This window comes from Taudactylus pleione, unplaced genomic scaffold, assembly GCF_031769625.1.
Source record: "Taudactylus pleione unplaced genomic scaffold, aTauple2 ptg000079l, whole genome shotgun sequence".
Lineage (NCBI taxonomy): Eukaryota > Metazoa > Chordata > Amphibia > Anura > Myobatrachidae > Taudactylus > Taudactylus pleione.
Window position 1 is genome coordinate 2,230,309 of NW_028284481.1, and position 21,848 is coordinate 2,252,156.

A 21,848-nucleotide genomic window follows, 5' to 3' on the forward strand; every position below is an offset into this window, starting at 1 on the left:
GTGTTGTGTAAGGGGAACGTTGCAGGTTATACAATGAAGGGATGAGAATGCTCCCAAACTTGTTTCTGTATAACTAAAGTACTTTGTTTCTCTTCACCAGCCAAGTTTAGAGCCCCTTTTGCTGTCTACTGTGGTAGTGTCCCCAAAACGAAACCTGGGTACACGTCCCTACGGAATGGGAGCATTGACTCAAACCTGCAGTTGTGTGGCAACAGATGGGGAGCTGACACAGGTCTGTAGACAGAGCGATGGAGTGATGGAGTAATGTCTTTACCTACTCTCTTTAATATAGTAATCTCTCCTGGTATCCACCAGCTTCTCTTCAGACCACGCTAAGCCTCCAGATGAAAAGGTCCTACTTGTGGGGTGGAGATGAAGGGGACTTTCAGCCTGAGATCCTGCCCCCGCCACTAGACTTAGCAGGGAAAAATGAGTCCCAACTACTCGTAACCTCCAGCTCCAACTATAAGATCCAGAAAGATCAGGAAGTGGACAGTGCAGCCCTGGAAACAACCAGACTGAAGGACAAACTGAAACGAAAAATGTCTGAAGGTTTCAGCGCCAGAGGAGGTGAGTGCAATGGACGCTTCTGTGGCCACTGTTATTCCAGCAAATGGTTAAGCTACAACACTTACTTGTTTGGTCTTCTCAATCCACTCAGCTGTTTCTTCACAGTTTCCAATATATGAGGTCATTTTAATTTTTGTAAAGCCTCTAACGGGATGTGGGCTCAATCTTTTTTTTATCTCTTCATTCTAGTAGCACCTGAATTATCTAGCGTGCTGAGCACTCCCCTTAAGCCGGCGGTTCCCAGGAGTGCCTCTCAGAGGTTACTGAACATCACAAAGCCAGTGCCTCCCATACAAAGGAGCACCACACCCCATACCAATGCAGCAGAAGAGAATGGCACGCAGAGGAATGGACTGGAAAATATGGAAAGTATAGAAGGAAAGAATTCCCAAAATCCATCAAATGTGGAGGTACAATGTAGAACCGAGTAATATATAGGATAATGTACCCCGTAGTGTCTATTATGAGGATATTAGAATTTATTGTGTGGCTCCTTTATAGTGTCTTCTGGAATGCCATATCAGTTTGCAACAAACTCATATCTATTCGTGATTTCTTCATTACATCACAAATTACTGAAACTTAACTACATCTCACAGACGCCATCTCTCCAGCTCATAGAAACCTAGAATTTGATGGCAGATAAGAACCACTTGGCCCATCTAGTCTGCCCCTTTTCACTTATCTTCAACCCTATTTGCTCCTGAGGTCTCTCTTAAGGATATTCTTATGCCTATCCCAAGCGTGTTTAAATTATTCAAACACGAGTGCATGTCCTCGTGTTTTTGTACTTCTCTTCCTTTCAGGAATGCTTTCCTCCTGGGACTCATATGGAGGACTTTTCTTCTCCCTCACTTCCAGACATACTGAGTTGATGTTGGTGGTCATCATTTCCCCCACAATTCCTATTGAACCCTCTCACTCCTCCTCCTGCAAGCTTAATTTAATCTGACTCTTCCATCCTATTAACCTCTGTGTCACTAACCTCTACCAACATCCTCCTGGTCCCATCTCCCATTATCTCGATAATCTCTGACTGAATCAATCGATCAATCAACCAGTTTATTGCCTGTGACCTACTCTTCCTTATCCTAGGTGACTATACCACCCCCAATAGATTATCCCACCAACCCTGCTACCTCTAAACATCTTCCCCTCTCCTCTTTGTTTGGCCTTACTCATAGGACACCATTCTCCTCTCACCACAGTAACCACAGCTTTCACTTGGTCTTCTCCCATCACTGCCTGTCCTCTCTCCGACCACCATTTCCTTCGACATTTCTCATCCATCTGTTCCTCCCCCCTCTCCGAAGGCTGCTCCAATCATAATTGTGATGCCCTTGTCCTGCTAGTACCTAATCCTTGTTGGGATCTCTTCTTTCCATCTTCACGACCTTTTCATGCATTGATGAATCTGTCTCACTGCATGGCCACATCCTAACTGGCCTTCGACTTTTAAGCCCCAGGTGGAACCATTAGCTTGAATCTGTCTCACTGCATGGCCACATCCTAACTGGCCTTCGACTTTTAAGCCCCAGGTGGAACCATTAGCTTACATGGGCCCCATCCTCAACTTTCATGTTCCACTTTAACCTGCTACAGTATCTCTAAACATGCTCTATCTCTACTGAGTACTTCTGGAGGAAATCACACACTCTAGCTGATTTCTTCCATTTTGAATGAAGTCGCTCCAACTAAAGTTCTGAGCTCTCAATATCTAAAGAATCCTTCTTTAAGTCTTTCAATATTCCAACCCTCAAAACGTCTCTTTGCCTTGACTTTGCCTATCATTTTTCAAAATTGACTTCACTGATATCTACCCCCACTGAATTCTTGGCTCTTACTCCCATCTGACTTACTGACCTTGAATTTCTTCTCCCTCGTGTCTCCAGACTTTCAGACCTTTCTCTAGTATCCTCCTCCACTTGCAATTTCTACCTCATTCCCTCTCATCTACTATGGTCACTCCTTGCTTACTCCCACATTTTCTTTTCCTCTGGTACCTTGCCCTTGTCCTTCAAACATTCACTTATCACTCCATTCTTGAGAAACCCTTGACCCTGCAAGTCTCTCCATCTACCCCCCCTATCTCACTCCTGCCCTATGCATCAAAGCTCCTTCAGTGGATTGACTTTATCTACTTCATGCATCCTTTCCATCCACTCCCTCCCAGATTGCCATGATACTGCTCTCACCAGGGTCACCAAAGACTACAGCAAATTCTAAGGGCAGCATCTTGATTCTTGAACTCACAGAAGCATTGAACCCCCTCTTCCTGCAATACTCCAAGACATTGCCCTTTCTTGGTTCAACACCTACTCGCCCACCCACTCCTTATCTGTTTCTATATCTCTACCTCCCCACACTCCCCATTACTGTTTAATTTTGCCAAGGATCTGTCCTTTGCCTACTTTTTATACTTCTATCCAGGGCTTAAAGTGGACCTGGAGAGGTGGTGGAACTCATCTCTCCTGCTGCCTTCCCCCCCCCCGCCCCCTTCCCCCTGCCATGCTAGTCTGACAGGCCAAAACAAGTGTGAAACTGTTCTTTACACACACACACACACACACACACACACACACACACACACACACACACACACACACACACACACACACACACACACACAGTTGTGTATAGAAAATGGTAAAGTGAATTGCGGGGGGATAGGAAACGGTAAAGTAAATTGCTGGGGGCCACCCAGGCCCCCAGAAGCTTTGGGGGCTATGACAGTGTGAAATACATTTTAGATGGTTTTTTAGCTCTCCTGCCATCAGCTGAGACTACAATGTTAGATCACTTAAAAAAAAAAAAAAATGTTCTATATCATCAGTGTTATTTCTCTGCTGTGCTTCCAAGTTTTTTTTATGGGGTACCCACAAACTTGTCTATGTCACTTGGATGCCTAATTAATTTTTTTTAACCCCTATGTAGTGCCTTCGCTTGATTCTTTCCTTACCTATATGCTGGCTTTTCTGCAGAAATTGAGCCTCCCTAGGCAGACAGTGAGTGGCTCTCTGTCTGTGGGACTTCTGTGCAGGGACTTGGTGGAGGTGGAACTAGTTCCACCTACCATTAGAGGTGACGGAACTCAGTTCCACCCCGTTCCTGCCCACTTTAACCCCTACTTCTATCCTTAGAGAGCTCATCAGCTCCGGCAGCCTCTGTTACCACCTCTATGCTGATGACACTAAAGATTACTCCTTATCTCCAATCCAGTCTCATATGAGCAGCCGCCTACCACCAATCACCTTAGACTCAATAAGGTTTATTTTCTAAGCATCATGTTCTAAAACCCGGCTCTTCCGATTGTGTTTATGACCGAACTTTTTAAAGGGCAATGCCGTGTTTCATTAGTAAATGCATTGCCCTTTTAAATTTTGGGCATAAACCTGATCAGAAGAGCCGGGTTTTAGAACCCGACGCTTAGTAAATAAACCCCAGTATCTCTAAAGCGGAGGTTATTGTCTATCCCCACACCAAATTCTCCTTTTCCCCTCTTTTGCCAACAGCACCCTCTTATCTGTCTCCTAAGTCTTCTGTCTGGGTGTTGCTGCCCAATCCTTCACCTATATTCTATCCCTCTCCAAATCCTGGATCAGGTCTTTTTCCCATCTGGAAGCCACTAAAATTATAATTCAGGACCTTATCATCTCCCACATTGATTACTGTAACCTACTCCTTCTTGCTTTACCTGACTCCTTCCTCGTCCTTCTTCAGCCCTTTATCACCACCGCCCTTTTTTTTTCCTCCCTTATCGCTCCACTTTTGCTGCCACCGATCTGCCAGTCACTACACTGGCACCCTGTTTATACCAAATCAAGTTTGAACTTCCCTCACTCACCGACAAATCTCTCAACCACTCTTCAGCCCTCTACATCTCCATCCTTGTTTCCTCACGCACTCCATCCCGCCAATCCTACTCTGCCAACCACTGTCCCCTCTCTACCTCCCTGATCAGTGATCACCACTACCCACCCACATCTTCAGGATTTCTGACTCACTCCTCGCAACCTCCTGAATGCTCTCCTAACATCTAAATATCTATATCTGTCTAATGTACTTACTAAGTTATTTCTGTATGCTATCCCCAATGTACGACACTAATTAAACCCTTGTGGCGCAATATAAATAAAATATAATAATAACAATAACAATATCAGGTACAATATAATACATGCTGCTCTCTAGTGGCAGTTCAGCAGAATGCAGGTTTCCTTACAATACAACCTAACCATAAATTGCCTGGTTTTACTGCTAAGTATCAGAAAATTGCATATGTACAGATCAACAATGGGGTCAGGAGTCATATAAACAAACTTTATTTACAAGCATTGCTCTTCTTGTGCTCTTTCTTCACAGTCTATGAGCTCCAGTGCAGAGAGGAAATGGAAATCTCATGGTGGGGTTTTAATTCCACCCATTCCAAAATCCTCTGGTGTTCCAGCAGAGCCAAGTCAGAGTGATACAGTGGCGGGTGCTGCTAGCATTCAGCAGCCTAGAAATTCACCTGTGCCCGGACAAGGAGCCTCTCAGAGAAGGTGACTATCTTCCATCATACAGCAGGTAGCTGCCATAGGGAACTTTAATGAGTGTAAAGGGGCATATCCATTAGCAGATCTTTCTGAAAGACAAAAGACTTATCTTTTGAAAATTCCTGGGGCTGCTGTGACAGATATCTGTCATGTACATGACAGATTTTTGCAAACGACGAAAGACGAACGATATTGCATGACATCAGTCTGGGAGTGGATTTTTTTTATGCTTCTATTCATTTTCATAAAAAAATCATTCGTCGTTCATCGTTTACCGCGACAGATATTTCTAATATCTGTCAGCGATAAACGATAATTGACCAACATGTTGGAGAGACAAAAGACCAAATTCTCATCTGCTGGAGTGCACATTTTTATCGTTCAGAGCCAATCCATTAGCTGATAAATTGAACGACTGAACGATAAATCGTTCATCGTTCAAATTTATCTGCTAATGGATAGGACCCTTAAGAGGGGCGGGTAGTTGGAAAGGAATTCTGAAAATGTTTTGTGGACTTTTGTATGGGTTTGTGATTTTCTAACTGCATAAAGATGGCAGATTTGGCGTAAGATTTCCTGTTGTGTGACAGCACATTTAAATATACAGGAGATTGCGCATTCAGCGAGACACTCAATTTACCAGTTGGCAATGCAACCTCACCTGCTCTCCCAGTGCCAAATTGACAATGAAACGAGTGGGACTAAGGCCCATATAAAGATAGGCCTACTATCAAAACAGTATGGTGATGACCAGCTGACCGTGTCGGCATAAATCATAAATAGTAAACCTGTTTCAATTTTCCTCACAAAATGATGCAATTTTTCTATCTATATGTATTTAGGGAGACATTGGCCGCACCCACACAGTACTGGCCACACCCACACAGTACTGGTCACACCCACACAACACAGGTCACACTTCCTCCAGAAATTCACAATAGGACCCTGATCATTTACAGCCCCAGCTCCATGTGGCCCTTAATCTGGCTCTGCTCTCTCCCCTTCTCTCGCTTTGAATGACCACACATCCTTGGAGCTGACTGAGGTCGGGCATCCATATTTTTACACTTTCATGAATTTAACTTCATGCCCCATCAAGATCTTGATTAATGCCTCCTTCTGCTGTTCTCTTACAGTGCTGCTCCAGATGTTGCTGGAAAATCACACAGATCTATCGGTAAGTGACAATATGGTGTACAGTTAGACAATACGGGCCTGATTCTGAGATGGACACAAGTGAAAATACTGCATACTGCACGCGCACCAAAGTTAGATATCTGCGACTGGGCATGGGCTGGCAGGAAGTTCCCTAGTGCATATCTGTCCATTGATTGGACCACACTTTCAGTAGCAGAATTTGGATGCCCGTTTCTGAGGGATCTTTTGCGTAGAGTGGGTGCAGCATGGATACTACTGATGATGAAAGTGGCGGCGGATATAAAAACACTGGACGGGACAGGCTACCACATGCAGAAGCATGGATCTTTGGCACATACGGGCGGAGTCTTGCATTAGCATGAGGCATACTTGCTAACTTTCCCAGTAACGCCGGGAGAGTTCCGAATATTGGATGGCTCTCCCAGCCTCCCAATACAGAGCTGGTCATTCTCATAGCGCCACCCGCTTCCCGATTGAGATGGGCAGCCGAAGGGTTGGATGACGCGATTCGCATTGTATTGCTCCATCCTGGTAGTCCCACCCCCCACTGTAGAATACAGTGAAACGCAGTTGTGAACAGCAGATGGCACAGGCGCAATGCAAAATGATGCCAACAGTGGCTTTAAACATCTGATGCTGATAATGCTGGCCACACCCCATCCATGACAGGATTGCCCCTCCGGAACTCTCACAGAGGGGTTTTTGGACGTATGGCATAAGGGAGTAAGCAGCTCGCTGCGGCCGTGGGTCCCACTTAGAATCAGACCTTATTTCTGTGTTTGAGAAATACCTATTGTAGGATCTAGTTATCAGATAATAAAATTTGCCATGTGTGTTCTATTAAAGTTATACTCTTACCTATATTGGAGCACATTTTTATACCCCACTTGGAAAGGAATGTGAAGGGACAAATCAGAAACCGTGATTGCAGCTTCTGATTGGTCCCCCCTCCAACTGTCTATCGAGTCCCATGGTTTTTGGCAAATACCAAGACAGTGCTGGGAAACCTGGGGCACATAATAGCCAGGAAGATAAAGGGGTCTATGTACTAAGCAGTGATAAGAGACAGAGTGAAAAGTGATAAGTCTGTGATAAGGTACCAGCCAATCAGCTCCCAACTGTCATCTCACAGGCTGTGTTTGAAAAATGACAGTTGGGAGCTGATTGGCTGGCACCTTATCACTAGGGGTGAGCGGGTTCGGATTTCTGAAGTCCGAACCCCCCCCGATCCGAGTCCGATCCGAGTCAGGCTCGACTTTTCCCGCCTGACTCGGATTCTGAAATCGAGGCAAAACGTCATCTTCCCGCCTTCCGAGTCTCGCGGGTTTTGGATCCTATATAAGGTACCCACGTCGGCGCCATTTTCTCACTCGGCTGTGGACAGTGAAGAGGGAGGGTGGGAGTTAGGGCTGTGTAGTGTAGTGTAGTGTAGTGCTGCTGTTGTCCACTACTTCAAAGTCCATAGGGGCTGGCTGTGTTGTGCTGTGCTGCTGTTGTTAATAGGGGCTGTGTCCACTACTTCAAAGTCCATAGGGGCTGGCTGGACTGTGTTGTGCAGTCAGTTCTCCATAGGGGCTGTGTCCACTCCAAAGTCCTGTGCAGTGTCCCAGTCCTAAAGAGGTGCTGTAGTGTTGTCCAGGGGGTGCTCTGTCCATCAGGGGTGCTCCCCCCAAGTGCTAAAAAAATAATATATTTTCTGTGTTTGTGAATTGTGTGCGCAGTAGCCGCACGTGCATCAACAAAGTAGTGCCAAGCGTGCGCCTGTGTCATAAGTAAAGGGCCGGCTGGCTTGACCGTTAAGGGTGCTGTAACCCCCGAAAGTACACTCCAGTCCAAACCAAAAAAAAAATTATTTTCTGTGTTTGTGAATTGTGTGCGCAGTAGCCGCACGTGCATCAACAAAGTAGTGCCAAGCGTGCGCCTGTGTCATAAGTAAAGGGCCGGCTGGCTTGACCGTTAAGGGTGCTGTAACCCCCGAAAGTACACTCCAGTCCAAACCAAAAAAAAAATTATTTTCTGTGTTTGTGAATTGTGTGCGCAGTAGCCGCACGTGCATCAACAAAGTAGTGCCAAGCGTGCGCCTGTGTCATAAGTAAAGGGCCGGCTGGCTTGACCGTTAAGGGTGCTGTAACCCCCGAAAGTACACTCCAGTCCAAACCAAAAAAAAAATTATTTTCTGTGTTTGTGAATTGTGTGCGCAGTAGCCGCACGTGCATCAACAAAGTAGTGCCAAGCGTGCGCCTGTGTCATAAGTAAAGGGCCGGCTGGCTTGACCGTTAAGGGTGCTGTAACCCCCGAAAGTACACTCCGGTCCAAACCAAAAAAAAAATTATTTTCTGTGTTTGTGAATTGTGTGCGCAGTAGCCGCACGTGCATCAACAAAGTAGTGCCAAGCGAGCGCCTGTGTCATAAGTAAAGGGCCGGCTGGCTTGACCGTTAAGGGTGCTGTAACCCCCGAATGTACACTCCAGTCCAAACCAAAAAAAAAATTATTTTCTGTGTTTGTGAATTGTGTGCGCAGTAGCCGCACGTGCATCAACAAAGTAGTGCCAAGCGTGCGCCTGTGTCATAAGTAAAGGGCCGGCTGGCTTGACCGTTAAAGGGTGCTGTAACCCCCAAAGTACACTCCAGTCCAAACCAAAAAAAAAATTATTTTCTGTGTTTGTGAATTGTGTGCGCAGTAGCCGCATGTGCATCAACAAAGTAGTGCCAAGCGTGCGCCTGTGTCATAAGTAAAGGGCCAGCTGGCTTGACCGTTAAAGGGTGCTGTAACCCCCAAAGTACACTCCAGTCCAAACCAAAAAAAAAATTATTTTCTGTGTTTGTGAATTGTGTGCGCAGTAGCCGCATGTGCATCAACAAAGTAGTGCCAAGCGTGCGCCTGTGTCATAAGTAAAGGGCCAGCTGGCTTGACCGTTAAAGGGTGCTGTAACCCCCAAAGTACACTCCAGTCCAAACCAAAAAAAAATTTATTTTCTGTGTTTGTGAATTGTGTGCGCAGTAGCCGCACGTGCATCAACAAAGTAGTGCCAAGCGTGCGCCTGTGTCATAAGTAAAGGGCCGGCTGGCTTGACCGTTAAAGGGTGCTGTAACCCCCGAAAGTACACTCCAGTCCAAACCAAAAAAAAAATTATTTTCTGTGTTTGTGAATTGTGTGCGCAGTAGCCGCATGTGCATCAACAAAGTAGTGCCAAGCGTGCGCCTGTGTCATAAGTAAAGGGCCGGCTGGCTTGACCGTTAAAGGGTGCTGTAACCCCCAAAGTACACTCCAGTCCAAACCAAAAAAAAAATTATTTTCTGTGTTTGTGAATTGTGTGCGCAGTAGCCGCACGTGCATCAACAAAGTAGTGCCAAGCGTGCGCCTGTGTCATAAGTAAAGGGCCGGCTGGCTTGACCGTTAAAGGGTGCTGTAACCCCCAAAGTACACTCCAGTCCAAACCAAAAAAAAAATTATTTTCTGTGTTTGTGAATTGTGTGCGCAGTAGCCGCATGTGCATCAACAAAGTAGTGCCAAGCGTGCGCCTGTGTCATAAGTAAAGGGCCAGCTGGCTTGACCGTTAAAGGGTGCTGTAACCCCCAAAGTACACTCCAGTCCAAACCAAAAAAAAATTTATTTTCTGTGTTTGTGAATTGTGTGCGCAGTAGCCGCATGTGCATCAACAAAGTAGTGCCAAGCGTGCGCCTGTGTCATAAGTAAAGGGCCAGCTGGCTTGACCGTTAAAGGGTGCTGTAACCCCCAAAGTACACTCCAGTCCAAACCAAAAAAAAATTTATTTTCTGTGTTTGTGAATTGTGTGCGCAGTAGCCGCACGTGCATCAACAAAGTAGTGCCAAGCGTGCGCCTGTGTCATAAGTAAAGGGCCGGCTGGCTTGACCGTTAAAGGGTGCTGTAACCCCCGAAAGTACACTCCAGTCCAAACCAAAAAAATAATTATTTTCTGTGTTTGTGAATTGTGTGCGCAGTAGCCGCACGTGCATCAACAAAGTAGTGCCAAGCGTGCGCCTGTGTCATAAGTAAAGGGCCGGCTGGCTTGACTGTTAAAGGGTGCTGTAACCCCCAAAGTACACTCCAGTCCAAACCAAAAAAAAATTTATTTTCTGTGTTTGTGAATTGTGTGCGCAGTAGCCGCATGTGCATCAACAAAGTAGTGCCAAGCGTGCGCCTGTGTCATAAGTAAAGGGCCAGCTGGCTTGACCGTTAAAGGGTGCTGTAACCCCCAAAGTACACTCCAGTCCAAACCAAAAAAAAATTTATTTTCTGTGTTTGTGAATTGTGTGCGCAGTAGCCGCACGTGCATCAACAAATTAGTGCCAAGCGTGCGCCTGTGTCATAAGTAAAGGGCCAGCTGGCTTGACCGTTAAAGGGTGCTGTAACCCCCGAAAGTACACTCCAGTCCAAACCAAAAAAAAAATTATTTTCTGTGTTTGTGAATTGTGTGCGCAGTAGCCGCACGTGCATCAACAAAGTAGTGCCAAGCGTGCGCCTGTGTCATAAGTAAAGGGCCGGCTGGCTTGACCGTTAAAGGGTGCTGTAACCCCAAAGTACACTCCAGTCCAAACCGAAAAAAAATTATTTTCTGTGTTTGTGAATTGTGTGCGCAGTAGCCGCACGTGCATCAACAAAGTAGTGCCAAGTGTGCGCCTGTGTCATAAGTAAAGGGCCGGCTGGCTTGACCGTTAAAGGGTGCTGTAACCCCCAAAGTACACTCCAGTCCAAACCGAAAAAAAATTATTTTCTGTGTTTGTGAATTGTGTGCGCAGTAGCCGCACGTGCATCAACAAAGTAGTGCCAAGCGTGCGCCTGTGTCATAAGTAAAGGGCCGGCTGGCTTGACCGTTAAAGGGTTCTGTAACCCCCAAAGTACACTCCAAACCAAAAAAATATATATTTTCTGTGTTTGTGACTTGTGTGCACTGTGGCTGCACGTGCATCAACAAAGGAGCAGCGCCAAGCGTGCGCCTGTGTCCCATAAGTAAAGAGCCGGCTGGCTCATTTCTTAAAGGGTGGTGTAACCCACAAAGTGCACTACTCTCCAGCAAAAATAAAAAAATATTTTCTGTGTTTGTGTGCGCTTTAGCCGCACGTATATATATCAATATAACATAAATGGAGGACCAAACTTTCTCTGATAAAAATAAAATAGGGAAAGATCAAGAACCACTTCCTACTAGTGCTGTTGCTGCTGCTGGGAGTTGTTCATCATCCCAGAGAGGAAGTAGGAACATCACTACTTTTACTAAACAATTGACCCTCCAACAGTCCCTAGCGATGAGGATGAAGTACGACAGCAGTCATCCTGAAGCAAAACGTATAACTGAGGCCTTGACTGCTATGTTGGTGTTAGACGTGCGTCCGGTATCCGACATTAGTGCAGTGGGATTTAGACAATTGATGGAGGTAGTGTGTCCTCGGTTCCAAATCCCGTCTAGATTCCACCTGCATCCTCAAAGCAGCAGCGACAAGCGTGCGTCTGTCTGTTAAAGGGTGGTGACACCCTCAAAGTGTGCTACACAAACAATTAAAATATTGTTCTTTTTTTTTCTGTCTTTGTGAAATGTGTGGGCTGTAGCCGCACCTGCATCCTTAAAGCAGCAGCGACAAGCGTGCGTCTGTCTGTTAAAGGGTGGTGACACCCTCAAAGTGTGCTACACAAACAATTAAAATATTGTTCTTTTTTTTTCTGTCTTTGTGAATTGTGTGGGCTGTAGCCGCACTTGCATCCTCAAAGCAGCAGCGACAAGCGTGCGTCTGTCTGTTAAAGGGTGTTGTAACTCTCAAAGTGCTCCAAAAAATCAAAAAAATTTTTTTAATGTGTTTGTGACTTGTGTGCGATGTAGCCACACTTGCATCCTCAAAGCAGCAGCGACAAGCGTGCGTCTGTCTGTTAAAGGGTGGTGACACCCTCAAAGTGTGCTACACAAACAATAAAAATATTCTTCTTCTTTTTTCTGTCTTTGTGAATTGTGTGGGCTGTAGCCGCACCTGCATCCTTAAAGCAGCAGCGACAAGCGTGCGTCTGTCTGTTAAAGGGTGGTGTAACTCACGAAGTGCTCCAAAAAATAAAAAACTATTTTTTTAATGTGTTTGTGACTTGTGTGCGATGTAGCCACACTTGCATCCTCAAAGCAGCAGCGACAAGCGTGCGTCTGTCTGTTAAAGGGTGGTGACACCCTCAAAGTGTGCTACACAAACAATAAAAATATTCTTCTTCTTTTTTCTGTCTTTGTGAATTGTGTGGGCTGTAGCCGCACCTGCATCCTTAAAGCAGCAGCGACAAGCGTGCGTCTGTCTGTTAGAGGGTGGTGTAACCCTCAAAGTGTGCTCCACAAACAATAAAAATATTCTTTTTTTTTTTCTGTCTTTGTGAATTGTGTGGGCTGTAGCCGCACTTGAATCCTCAAAGCAGCAGCGACAAGCGTGCGTCTGTCTGTTAAAGGATTACATCGGTGACAGCATCCAAGTAGGCATGTCATACAGTCCGTACATGTACTGGCAGGAAAAAGAGGCAATTTGGAGGCCCCTGGACAAACTGCCCCCCCTCCAGTGTGTACTCCGAAAGAGTGTTTAGTGCAGCCGGGAACCTTGTTAGCGAAAGGCGTAGGAGGTTGCTTCCACAAAATGTGGAGAAGATGATGTTCATAAAATGAATGATCAACTCTTCCAGGGAGACCAGCCTCCAGAACGTACAGAGGGACCTGTGGTTCCAGCAGGGACGAATTAATACTCTGTGAGGATGAGGATGTACATAACACTGAAGAGGGTGAGGAATCTGTGGATGAGGAGGATGAGGACGACTTCTTGCCTCCGTAGAGCCAGTTTGTGCAGGGACAGATTAATTGCCAGCTTGTTTTGTGGGGGCCCAAACGAACCAATCATTTCAGCCACAGTTGTGTGGCAGACCCTGGCGCTGAAATGATTGGTTTGTTAAAGTGTGCATGTCCTGTTTATACAACATAAGGGTGGGTGGGAGGGCCCAAGGACAATTCCATCTTGCACCTCTTTTTTTTCTTTGCATTATGTACAGTTTGGGGCCTAGTTTTTCAATGCCATCCTGTCTGCCACTGCAGTTTCACGCCTAGATGGGTCACGTGTTTGTGCCGCCCACTCGTGTCGCTTAGCATAGTCATCCAGCTACCTCGGTGCAACCTTTTGGACATAAAAACACTATTGTGAGGTGTGAGGTATTCAGAATAGACTGGAAATGAGTGGAAATTAAGGTTATTGAGGTTAATAATAGCATAGGAGCAGAAAAACCTACAAATTCTGTGATTTTAGCTGTTTTTATGCTTTTTTTCAAAAAAATACAGATCCAAAACACAAAACCCAGAACCCAAAACACGGAAGGGTGGTTTTGGCAAAACCAATCCAGATCCAAAACACGAAGAAAGATCCAGATCCAAAACCAAAACACAAAACACGAAAAGTGGCCGGTGCACACCCCTACTTATCACAGACTTATCACTTTTCACTCTGTCTCCTATCACTGCTTAGTAAATAAACCCCAAAGTAATAATATGATGTGCTAATTTCCCGTGACAAAATGTGTATTACACTACATCCTTGGCTCTTTAGAAGTGCACATTGAGTTCTCCAGCCTGCGCCTCCTAGAGTCAGCGCCAGGTAACAGGTGTTATGTTTTATCAATAGAAAACGGCAAACAGCTTACAATGGGCTTATAGATCCACGGGTGTTGTTCAATAGATCGACACCAAATGGTCGACAGTAAATAGGTAGAGAGGGACAAAAGGTTGTCAGGGACAAAAGGTCGACCCACAAATAGGTCGACATTGTTGTAGGTTGACAGTACAAAAGGTCCACAGGCTCAAAAGGTCAACATGGGAATGGTTAACACACAAATGGTCGACACATTTTTTTTTTCTAACCCTAATCTTCACCCTAACCCTAAACCTAACCCTCCTCTTAGTGCCTAACCCTAACCGTCCATCCTAGTGCCTGACCCTAACCAAACTGGTTAGTGCCTAATTGTTACCCCCCAAACAATGTGTTGACTATGCTGTGTCGACCAGTCACATGTCGACACTTTGAACATGTCGGCATAAACACATGTCAACATGCTGTGTGTCGACCTTTTATACCTGTTGACCTATTGTCCCTGCCGACCTATTGACTGTCAACCATCTGGTGTGGACCTATTGCTTGTCGACTTTTCGACTTTTTTACTAACGACCTTTCATCCGGAACCCTAGATCCACATTTGCCATCCTATTAGCTGCTTGTGTGAAGATGTTTTTCTTTTTTTGTAGCGTTCTGATATCCAATGTTATAAACTGAGTCTGTCGCTTTTTCATTAACTCGGCGCTGAAAGCCGACATCTCTCTGGAGACACACATAGCATTCTTTGTACAGAACAATTAGCTGTGTGACCTAATCGTGTGCTGGGGAAGTCATGTTTTCATGATTACAATACTGGAAACATAGTAGCCACTATTATTATACAGCACTAACTGTAAGGACATATAATATGATAATGACTGGGAGGTGACAGTGACACAATGGGCAGCAATTCTCTGACAATGGCATGGGGAGATTATGTTGCTTAAATACTGTAAATATTTTGTTTCAACAATGGAAGGCACAGCTTTACTAGTGCTCACACAAGGACACAGACTACAGAGCATGTTTCTTTAACCTGTGGCGTGCCAGCTGCTGTAGAGCTACAGGTCCCAGCATGCTATGCCAGATTTGGGCTGGTAACCTGCGGCTCTCCAGCTGTTGTGGTGCTACAGATCCTGTCTGTATATATGGAGTACTGGTGGCTAGTGTAGAAAGAAGATTTCTGGTCCTGGCAGCTAGTGCAGAAAGCAGACACTGTTGTGGCTAGCGTAGAGTCATTGAGCAGACCCTGGTTTTGGTAGCTGGTGTATACCCAATTCACACTGAAGTCCTGGCTCTGATCGTGTCCAACCTGGAATACTGAACAAGGGTTGAAGCCGGGGCTTCAGATACCTTATCCCATTCAGACTGCCCATTGGACCCCGGTTATTCCCAGGACATCGACGTTCTCACAGGACACTTCGAGATGACGTCATATCCAAGCACTCCTGAGCCAGCCAATCAGCAGCCTTTTAGGCATGACCCGGGTCAAACCTTTCACACCGCTGGCTACCCGGGTCGGACACAGGAATAACCCTTCTAGCGACCCGGGGAGTGGACCCAGGATTCATGACCCAGGTCAACCCATTCACACCGAGCCAGGCCCCGGGTCGCGCCAGATTTACCCGCTAATAACCCGAGTTCTTTGCTTGGTGTGAAAGGGTTAGTAGGAAACAGACCCTGATCCCAGTGGCCAGTGTGTAGAAAGCAGACCCTGGTCCTGCTGGCTACTATAGAAAACAGACCCTAGTCTTAGTGGCTAGTGTAGAATGCAGACCTTGGTCCTGGTGGCTAGTGTAGAATGCAGACCCTGGTCCCAGTAGCTAGTGTTGAAAGCAGACCCAGGTCAAAGTGACCAATATAAAAAGCAGAGGCTAGTCATTTTTTATGGTGTACAAAAAAGACCCTGGTCCCGGTGAGTAGTGTAGAATGCAGACCCTAGTCCTGGTGGGTATTGTAGACTGCAGACCCTGTTCCTGGTGGGTAGTGTAGAATGCAGGCCGTGGTCCTGGTGGGTAGTGTAGAATGCAGACCGTGGTCCTGGTGGGTAGTGTAGAATGCAGACCCTGGTCCTGGTGGATAGTGTACAAAGCAGACCTTGGTGTAGAATGCAGACCTTTGTCCTCGTGAGGAGTGTACAAAGCAAACTTTGGTCCTGGTGGGTAGTGTAGAATGCAGACCATGGTCCTGGTGGCTAGCGTAGAATGCAGACCCTGGTCCTCATGAGGAGTGTATAAAGCAGACTTTGGTCCTGGTGGGTAGTGTAGAATGCAGACATTTCTCCTGGTGGCTAGTGTAGAATACAGACCCTGGTCCCAGTAGCTAGTGTTGAAAGCAGACCCAGGTCAAAGTGACCAGTATAAAAAGCAGAGGCTAGTCATTTTTTATGGTGTACAAAAAAGACCCTGGTCCCAGTGAGTAGTGTAGAATGCAGACCCTAGTCCTGGTGGGTAATGTAGAATGCAGACCCTGTTCCTCGTGGGTAGTGTAGACTGCAGACCCTGGTCCTGGTGGATAGTGTACAAAGCAGACTTTGGTCCTGGTGGGTAGTGTAGAATGCAGACCCTGGTCCTAGTGAGGAGTGTACAAAGCAGACTTTGGTGCTGGAGGTTAGTATAGAATGCAGACCTTGGTCCTGGTGGGTAGTGTAGAATGCAGACCGTGGTCCTGGAGGTTAGTGTAGAATGCAGACCCTGATCTTGGTGGGTAGTGTAGAATGCAGACCCTGGTCCTGGTGAGGAGTGTACAAAGTAGACCTTGGTCCTGGAGGTTAGTATATAATGCAGACCCTGATCTCGGTGAGTAGTGTAGAATGCAGACCCTGGTGGCTAGTGTAGATATCACCCTGATCCCAGATGTATCTTGGGCTCTGGTGAAGCCACATCTTTGAGTTCACCCCCAATGGTAACCTATTAAGCTATTGGTCTGCGCAGTCACTTTCCCCTGCCTATCATCTGGGTAAGATGGGTTTGTAGATGTGCGGATGGGCCAGAAGCTGTGTTCCCTGGCTAATTGCCCCATCCAACCCCACCATAACCAGTCAGCTACCTCCCAAGGCCCGCCTTGGTTCATGTACTTTGTACCCACCTTACTCCCATGACATCACTGTTTTTTGAACATTAACAAATATCATCTGCAAAAGGCTGCATCCCAGAGAGAAAAACGGTCCCTTATTCTATATGAGGAACTGTTCACTCACTACTTAGATGCACACGTATAGATCTCTCGTACTTTATAGAATACCTACACACAAAATGCAAAATCATCTTCAGGGTGTTCTTCAAAAAAAAAAAAAAAAAGTTGTTACATTACAGAATTCTACTTACTTGCTGTCAGACTTCCCCAGATCCAAAGCTCCGAAATGAGGGTGGGCTTTTATTAAATAACACACAGAATTATCAGTGCCCCTCTCCCGTCACGGAGAGGCATTGGACCCAAGCTAAGTAGGATTCACTATTATAGATTCATTCATGGAACAACACTCAAAACTAACCTTTACCACTACAAGTTAGTGGCTGATATCTGTTTCCTGAGTACATGTGGCCAGACACAGAAAATTCCAAGATGGTTATAAGAATAAAATATTTAATGGTATCATGCGCTATGAAATATCATATGTTAACGTGTCTCCTAGAGTAGCTAATGACAATTACCTGTATTCTTTCAGTAGACACTGATCAAATAGAAAACCGTGCCAGGAACGATATAACAGACCCTTTGGAGTCGCTCCCAGTAAAAAGAATTGTGGCATCTTCATCCACGGATATCTCCCAAATACAGCAGTTTGTCAAGAATGAGGAAGGGAAGGAAAACACTGTAGGTCTTAATATTGAGAATATTCATGTACATGTGGTCTTAATGTTATTATGTGCATGCTACACCCATATCAAAATGAGATGTCGACATACAATCTCAATGTCGACAGTCGACATCAAAATCCCGACAGTTATGACATCATATCTCCGGTTCCTCCATTTTCGTTCACAAATAACTTCTAAGCATTTACTTTGCTTTTCACATATGGCTGGGATGGGCTCTCATCAAAAACGACCTTACATTAATTTTTCCCACCTAAAAATAGATTTTTTAATTGAAATATTAAAGTTCGGAAAGAGTATAATAAGCTTTTCAGGGCATCTAACTAAGGAAAACCACATTTACCTTCCTAAACAGATCAGCTTCACTATATCTAAGTCCGCGCAGGACAAGATGCGACAAAAGCAGCAGGAAATGGAGAATTTCCGAAACGAGAAGAGGCGGAGCCAGCAACAATTGCCGGAGAGGTCACAAGAAGCGGAGACTGGAGGTTAGCTCACCGCACACAATGTCATATTACAGATTAAAATTGGTTGTCGTAACTGTCAATTTTCTATTGCCAAATGGCCAACTATTTAGAATTATCTTTAGTTTAGTTCATGCAAAATATGATTTGTTCTACGCTGGGTTGTTTCGCAGGCAGACAACATGTTTTATTGCAATCAGTGGTGGGGCTGCAGCACCGTCCAGTAGTCAAATAGGGGAGCCACCCCAACTGCCAGTGATGTTTGCAGCATTTGGAGTGGCAGTTGGTGTGGCTCCCTTATTTGAACACTGGATTGCGCTGCAGTCCCACCACTGGAGCCACCACTGATTGCAATTTTATGTTATATTCCACAGAGCCAGCAGCTGTCGCATCATTCGGTCTGGGCACGGTGCCAATCGGCTCGGATAAGAGAAGAGAAGGCGCTAATATTGGCCTAAACAAATGGGTGAGCCGTACCTCTCTGCCCAGCATCCCGACTGTAAACCCGGACCCTACCGACTTTCGGCACTCTTCTGGTAGGTCCCATTTATAAAGATGAATGAATATTATACAACGATGTTCTCGTTGTGTGATGCGCATGTAGTGCAACCATTTTTATTTAACAATTTTGTTTTATTATGATCTAGCGCTTTGCTCCCAGTTGGATACAAAGCACTTTACATGGCATTTTTGCAGAAGGTCAACCATCTTGGACAACCTCAGGTGCTGTCCCATGTAGTCAATCATTAGTCCTTGCTCTATTGGAGCTTACAGTCTGAATTACCTGCCGAACACATACTGGGATCCATTTTTGTCTGATACCGATTAACGAACTGTAGGAGGAAACCGACGCAAACGCAGGGACGGTCATACAAACTCGCCACAGACTGGGCCCTGGTAGTGCATCAGTACTACTGGCCATTGCTATACTATACTAACCCTTAGTTAGATTCAGTGACAGCTCCAGAGGTGGAGCTGCAGCGCAGTTCAAAATTAAAATAGCGGAGTCACACCAACTGCCACCCCAAACATCACTGGCTGGGACATACTGGCAGTTGGTTTTGCTCCCCTATTTGAATTTTGGACTGCGCTGCAGCCCTTACCTCTAAAATATAATTAGTATACCTCTCCCCTCCCCATCGGGGAGAGAGGACACACTTATATCATCTGCGCCTCTGATGCAAGGTTATGTTCCCAATGTCAGTATCCATAGTAATTATCTAATGCTTCTTGGCGGGTTGGAGCTGAAAATTTAAAGCGGCACTTACATTCACTGTAAACCCCAGGGTGCTTTTCACTGAATGCGAGTGCCGCTTTAAATTTTCTCAATCATCCTATGAACAATATAATATACTGTGGGCTATATTATATAAAAAGTCTGGAATGTGGGACTGCAGCGTTGTGTCTGTGTTATGTACAGCATATTCCTTGCCTGCCACCTTCCTGGACTGCTTCGATTGGGACTCAGATTCAGAGAATGGCGGTCCGGGTTCGGGTCCCATGTCTCACCCAGAGCAAGGGATGATCGAGGCTCTGAAGTGGCTCCATCACAAGGACTGGTGAGTGTCTCCTATAGTATATTAGTCTCCTTATCATCTGCATATAGAAGACTAGTGTGTTGGGCGTCTGTGCTGAAATTATCATCATGTTTGTACATTACTAGCCTGTACAATATTGCTTTTTTTTCCTCCTAAGGGGGCGTGGCCGCACCTCCCGCATTTAGTCCACGCCCCCTTTACCCAGGCCCGGCACGCCTGTCTGCTTATACGCACGCAACGCATGTTGCTAATATCAGCGGTGATATGTAAATGTTTGCATTCGCATTTGTGATCGCAGCCTAACATAAGTACAAACACTTCCCCTTACTCACATACGTATACTTTGATAACATAGCAAAACAATCGGTAACATCGGACCCAGACGCACAGGTAAGCCAGGTCAGACCTCTCTCAGGAATTGCCTACTTCCACGCACGCTATGAGTCCTCAGGCGGCGCCTGGTATCTCAGCGGCTAATTTATGCACGCCCCTGCAACAGCGTCCCAACGCACTGGCACACCTGTGTTCGCCCGACCACCGCGGTCACCACCCACAAACGGCACTTCCTGTCAATCACTCTGCCATGGGTCTGCGTGTCCTCTGCGATCGCTGTCCCAATAACAGCGTCACATGCGCAATGTGAATTAATCGGCCGATTGCGTGCGTATAAGATTCAGAGCCGCTCGTAAGCGGCCGCTCGTTCGCTCCGAGCGATGTTTGCACATCTGCGCATGCGTATGGGTTGTAATGCGCATGCGCCAACCAGTCAGTGCGGTCGGAAATCGTGTGCTCGCAAAATAGCGAATGCCTGCTAATTTCAGTGACAGGATGAGGCGTTTGTGGGTGGTAACAGGGGAAGGTGCTTGAAAACGGGTGGAGATCCAAACGCAGGCGTGCCAAACGGTCAAAACGGGCGTTTTAAGGGTGTGCATAATTAACAAAGCAGCGTCATCGACCACGTCACTTGGTTGTCTTTTAGCCTCAACTGCTCACATGATTGCGGTAGGAAAATGCTACCACAAGAATAGCGGGCAGTTCATACGCCTTTCGATGTACTCGATTAATCAAATAAATAGCGGAGATGACGTATGATGCGAGCGGCCAAGGGGCGTCTTTAGAAAATAGCAAGCGCATGTTTCGGACGCTCGCTCAGACATAGAGGCGTCAACAGACCGCAAAGAGCGAGCGCTGAATTTAAATAGCCAGCCCCTTTTTCTGAACGAGCGTCCGCAAATAGCGTCCGGCTCTGAATCAGGCCCAGTGTTCCTTGCTGAATCAGGCCCTAAATCCCTTAGCACCAGATTTTGATTTGGTGATGCACATAACTGACCACATAGGATCCATGAAAGGGGCAGAGTATGGAAGTTTCTTCCAGCATCAGTGGTGCCTGTTATGAACCCCTTGGGTGCAGTTAAACCACAAATCACAAAGTATGATGAAACAGATGAAGATATTTATTGAGGGTTAATACAATAGCAGAGAATTCAGGCAAGCTTGATAATATTGAATCCAGGTACACAGTAGTCTTGCAATAAATGACAGAAACAATAGCAGGATGATAATGTGGTGAATTGCAGAAGCAAACAGAATCCCTAAACAAACAGCAGAATTGTAACCTGGTTAATAGCAGAAGTTCCTTCGCTTAGTACAAACAGGAGCTTGCAGGAACAAAACAGGTACTGGAATTCAAAGTTCTTGCAGACCGCAGAACAGGAAGCCACAGAAAACAAACATGAAACATTAGAGACCCAGCAATGACTGCTGGGCTCATACAGACTAAATTGCCAGCTGTCAGGTGTAGTCAATGCTGGTAATTGAGTCATTAATTACCTGACACCTGGGCACCAAGCACAGTCTAAATAGCAGCTTACATAACCAGAGGCCTGGCGACCTCTGGTGACAGGGAATCATACTGCAGGGAGACAATGCAAAAGAGACAGAAGACCTGATTCAGACCCGGTCGCTAGATGCGGCCGCTCGCTCCCAGTGTATGCAAATTCAGTTAAGTGACATCAAGGCAGCCGATCGCAAGGCATAAGCACGCCCACTATGTCTTGGCGAGCGATCACTTTGTGTTTATAGTAGGGGTGTGCACCGGCCACTTTTCGTGTTTTGTGTTTTGGTTTTGGATCTGGATCTTTCTTCGTGTTT

At 45.9% G+C, this 21,848-nt stretch overlaps 1 protein-coding gene across 6 annotated transcripts in view; it reads left to right on the forward strand.

Moving 5' to 3' along the window:
• Positions 1-21,848, forward strand: part of TOGARAM2 (TOG array regulator of axonemal microtubules 2) — a 188,537-nt gene that overhangs the window by 131,530 nt on the left and 35,159 nt on the right. For 3 of the 6 annotated variants that reach the window (XM_088467964.1, XM_088467963.1, XM_088467962.1), the window contains exons 3-11: positions 101-232; positions 316-570; positions 760-980; positions 4,933-5,111; positions 6,242-6,282; positions 17,545-17,693; positions 18,051-18,183; positions 18,534-18,695; positions 19,580-19,718. In XM_088467964.1, coding sequence (XP_088324090.1) covers positions 101-232; positions 316-570; positions 760-980; positions 4,933-5,111; positions 6,242-6,282; positions 17,545-17,693; positions 18,051-18,183; positions 18,534-18,695; positions 19,580-19,718 — 1,411 coding nt within the window. The remainder of the gene's footprint in view (positions 1-100; positions 233-315; positions 571-759; positions 981-4,932; positions 5,112-6,241; positions 6,283-17,544; positions 17,694-18,050; positions 18,184-18,533; positions 18,696-19,579; positions 19,719-21,848) is intronic. The other 3 variants (XM_088467966.1, XM_088467965.1, XM_088467967.1) reach the window with 3 other exon arrangements.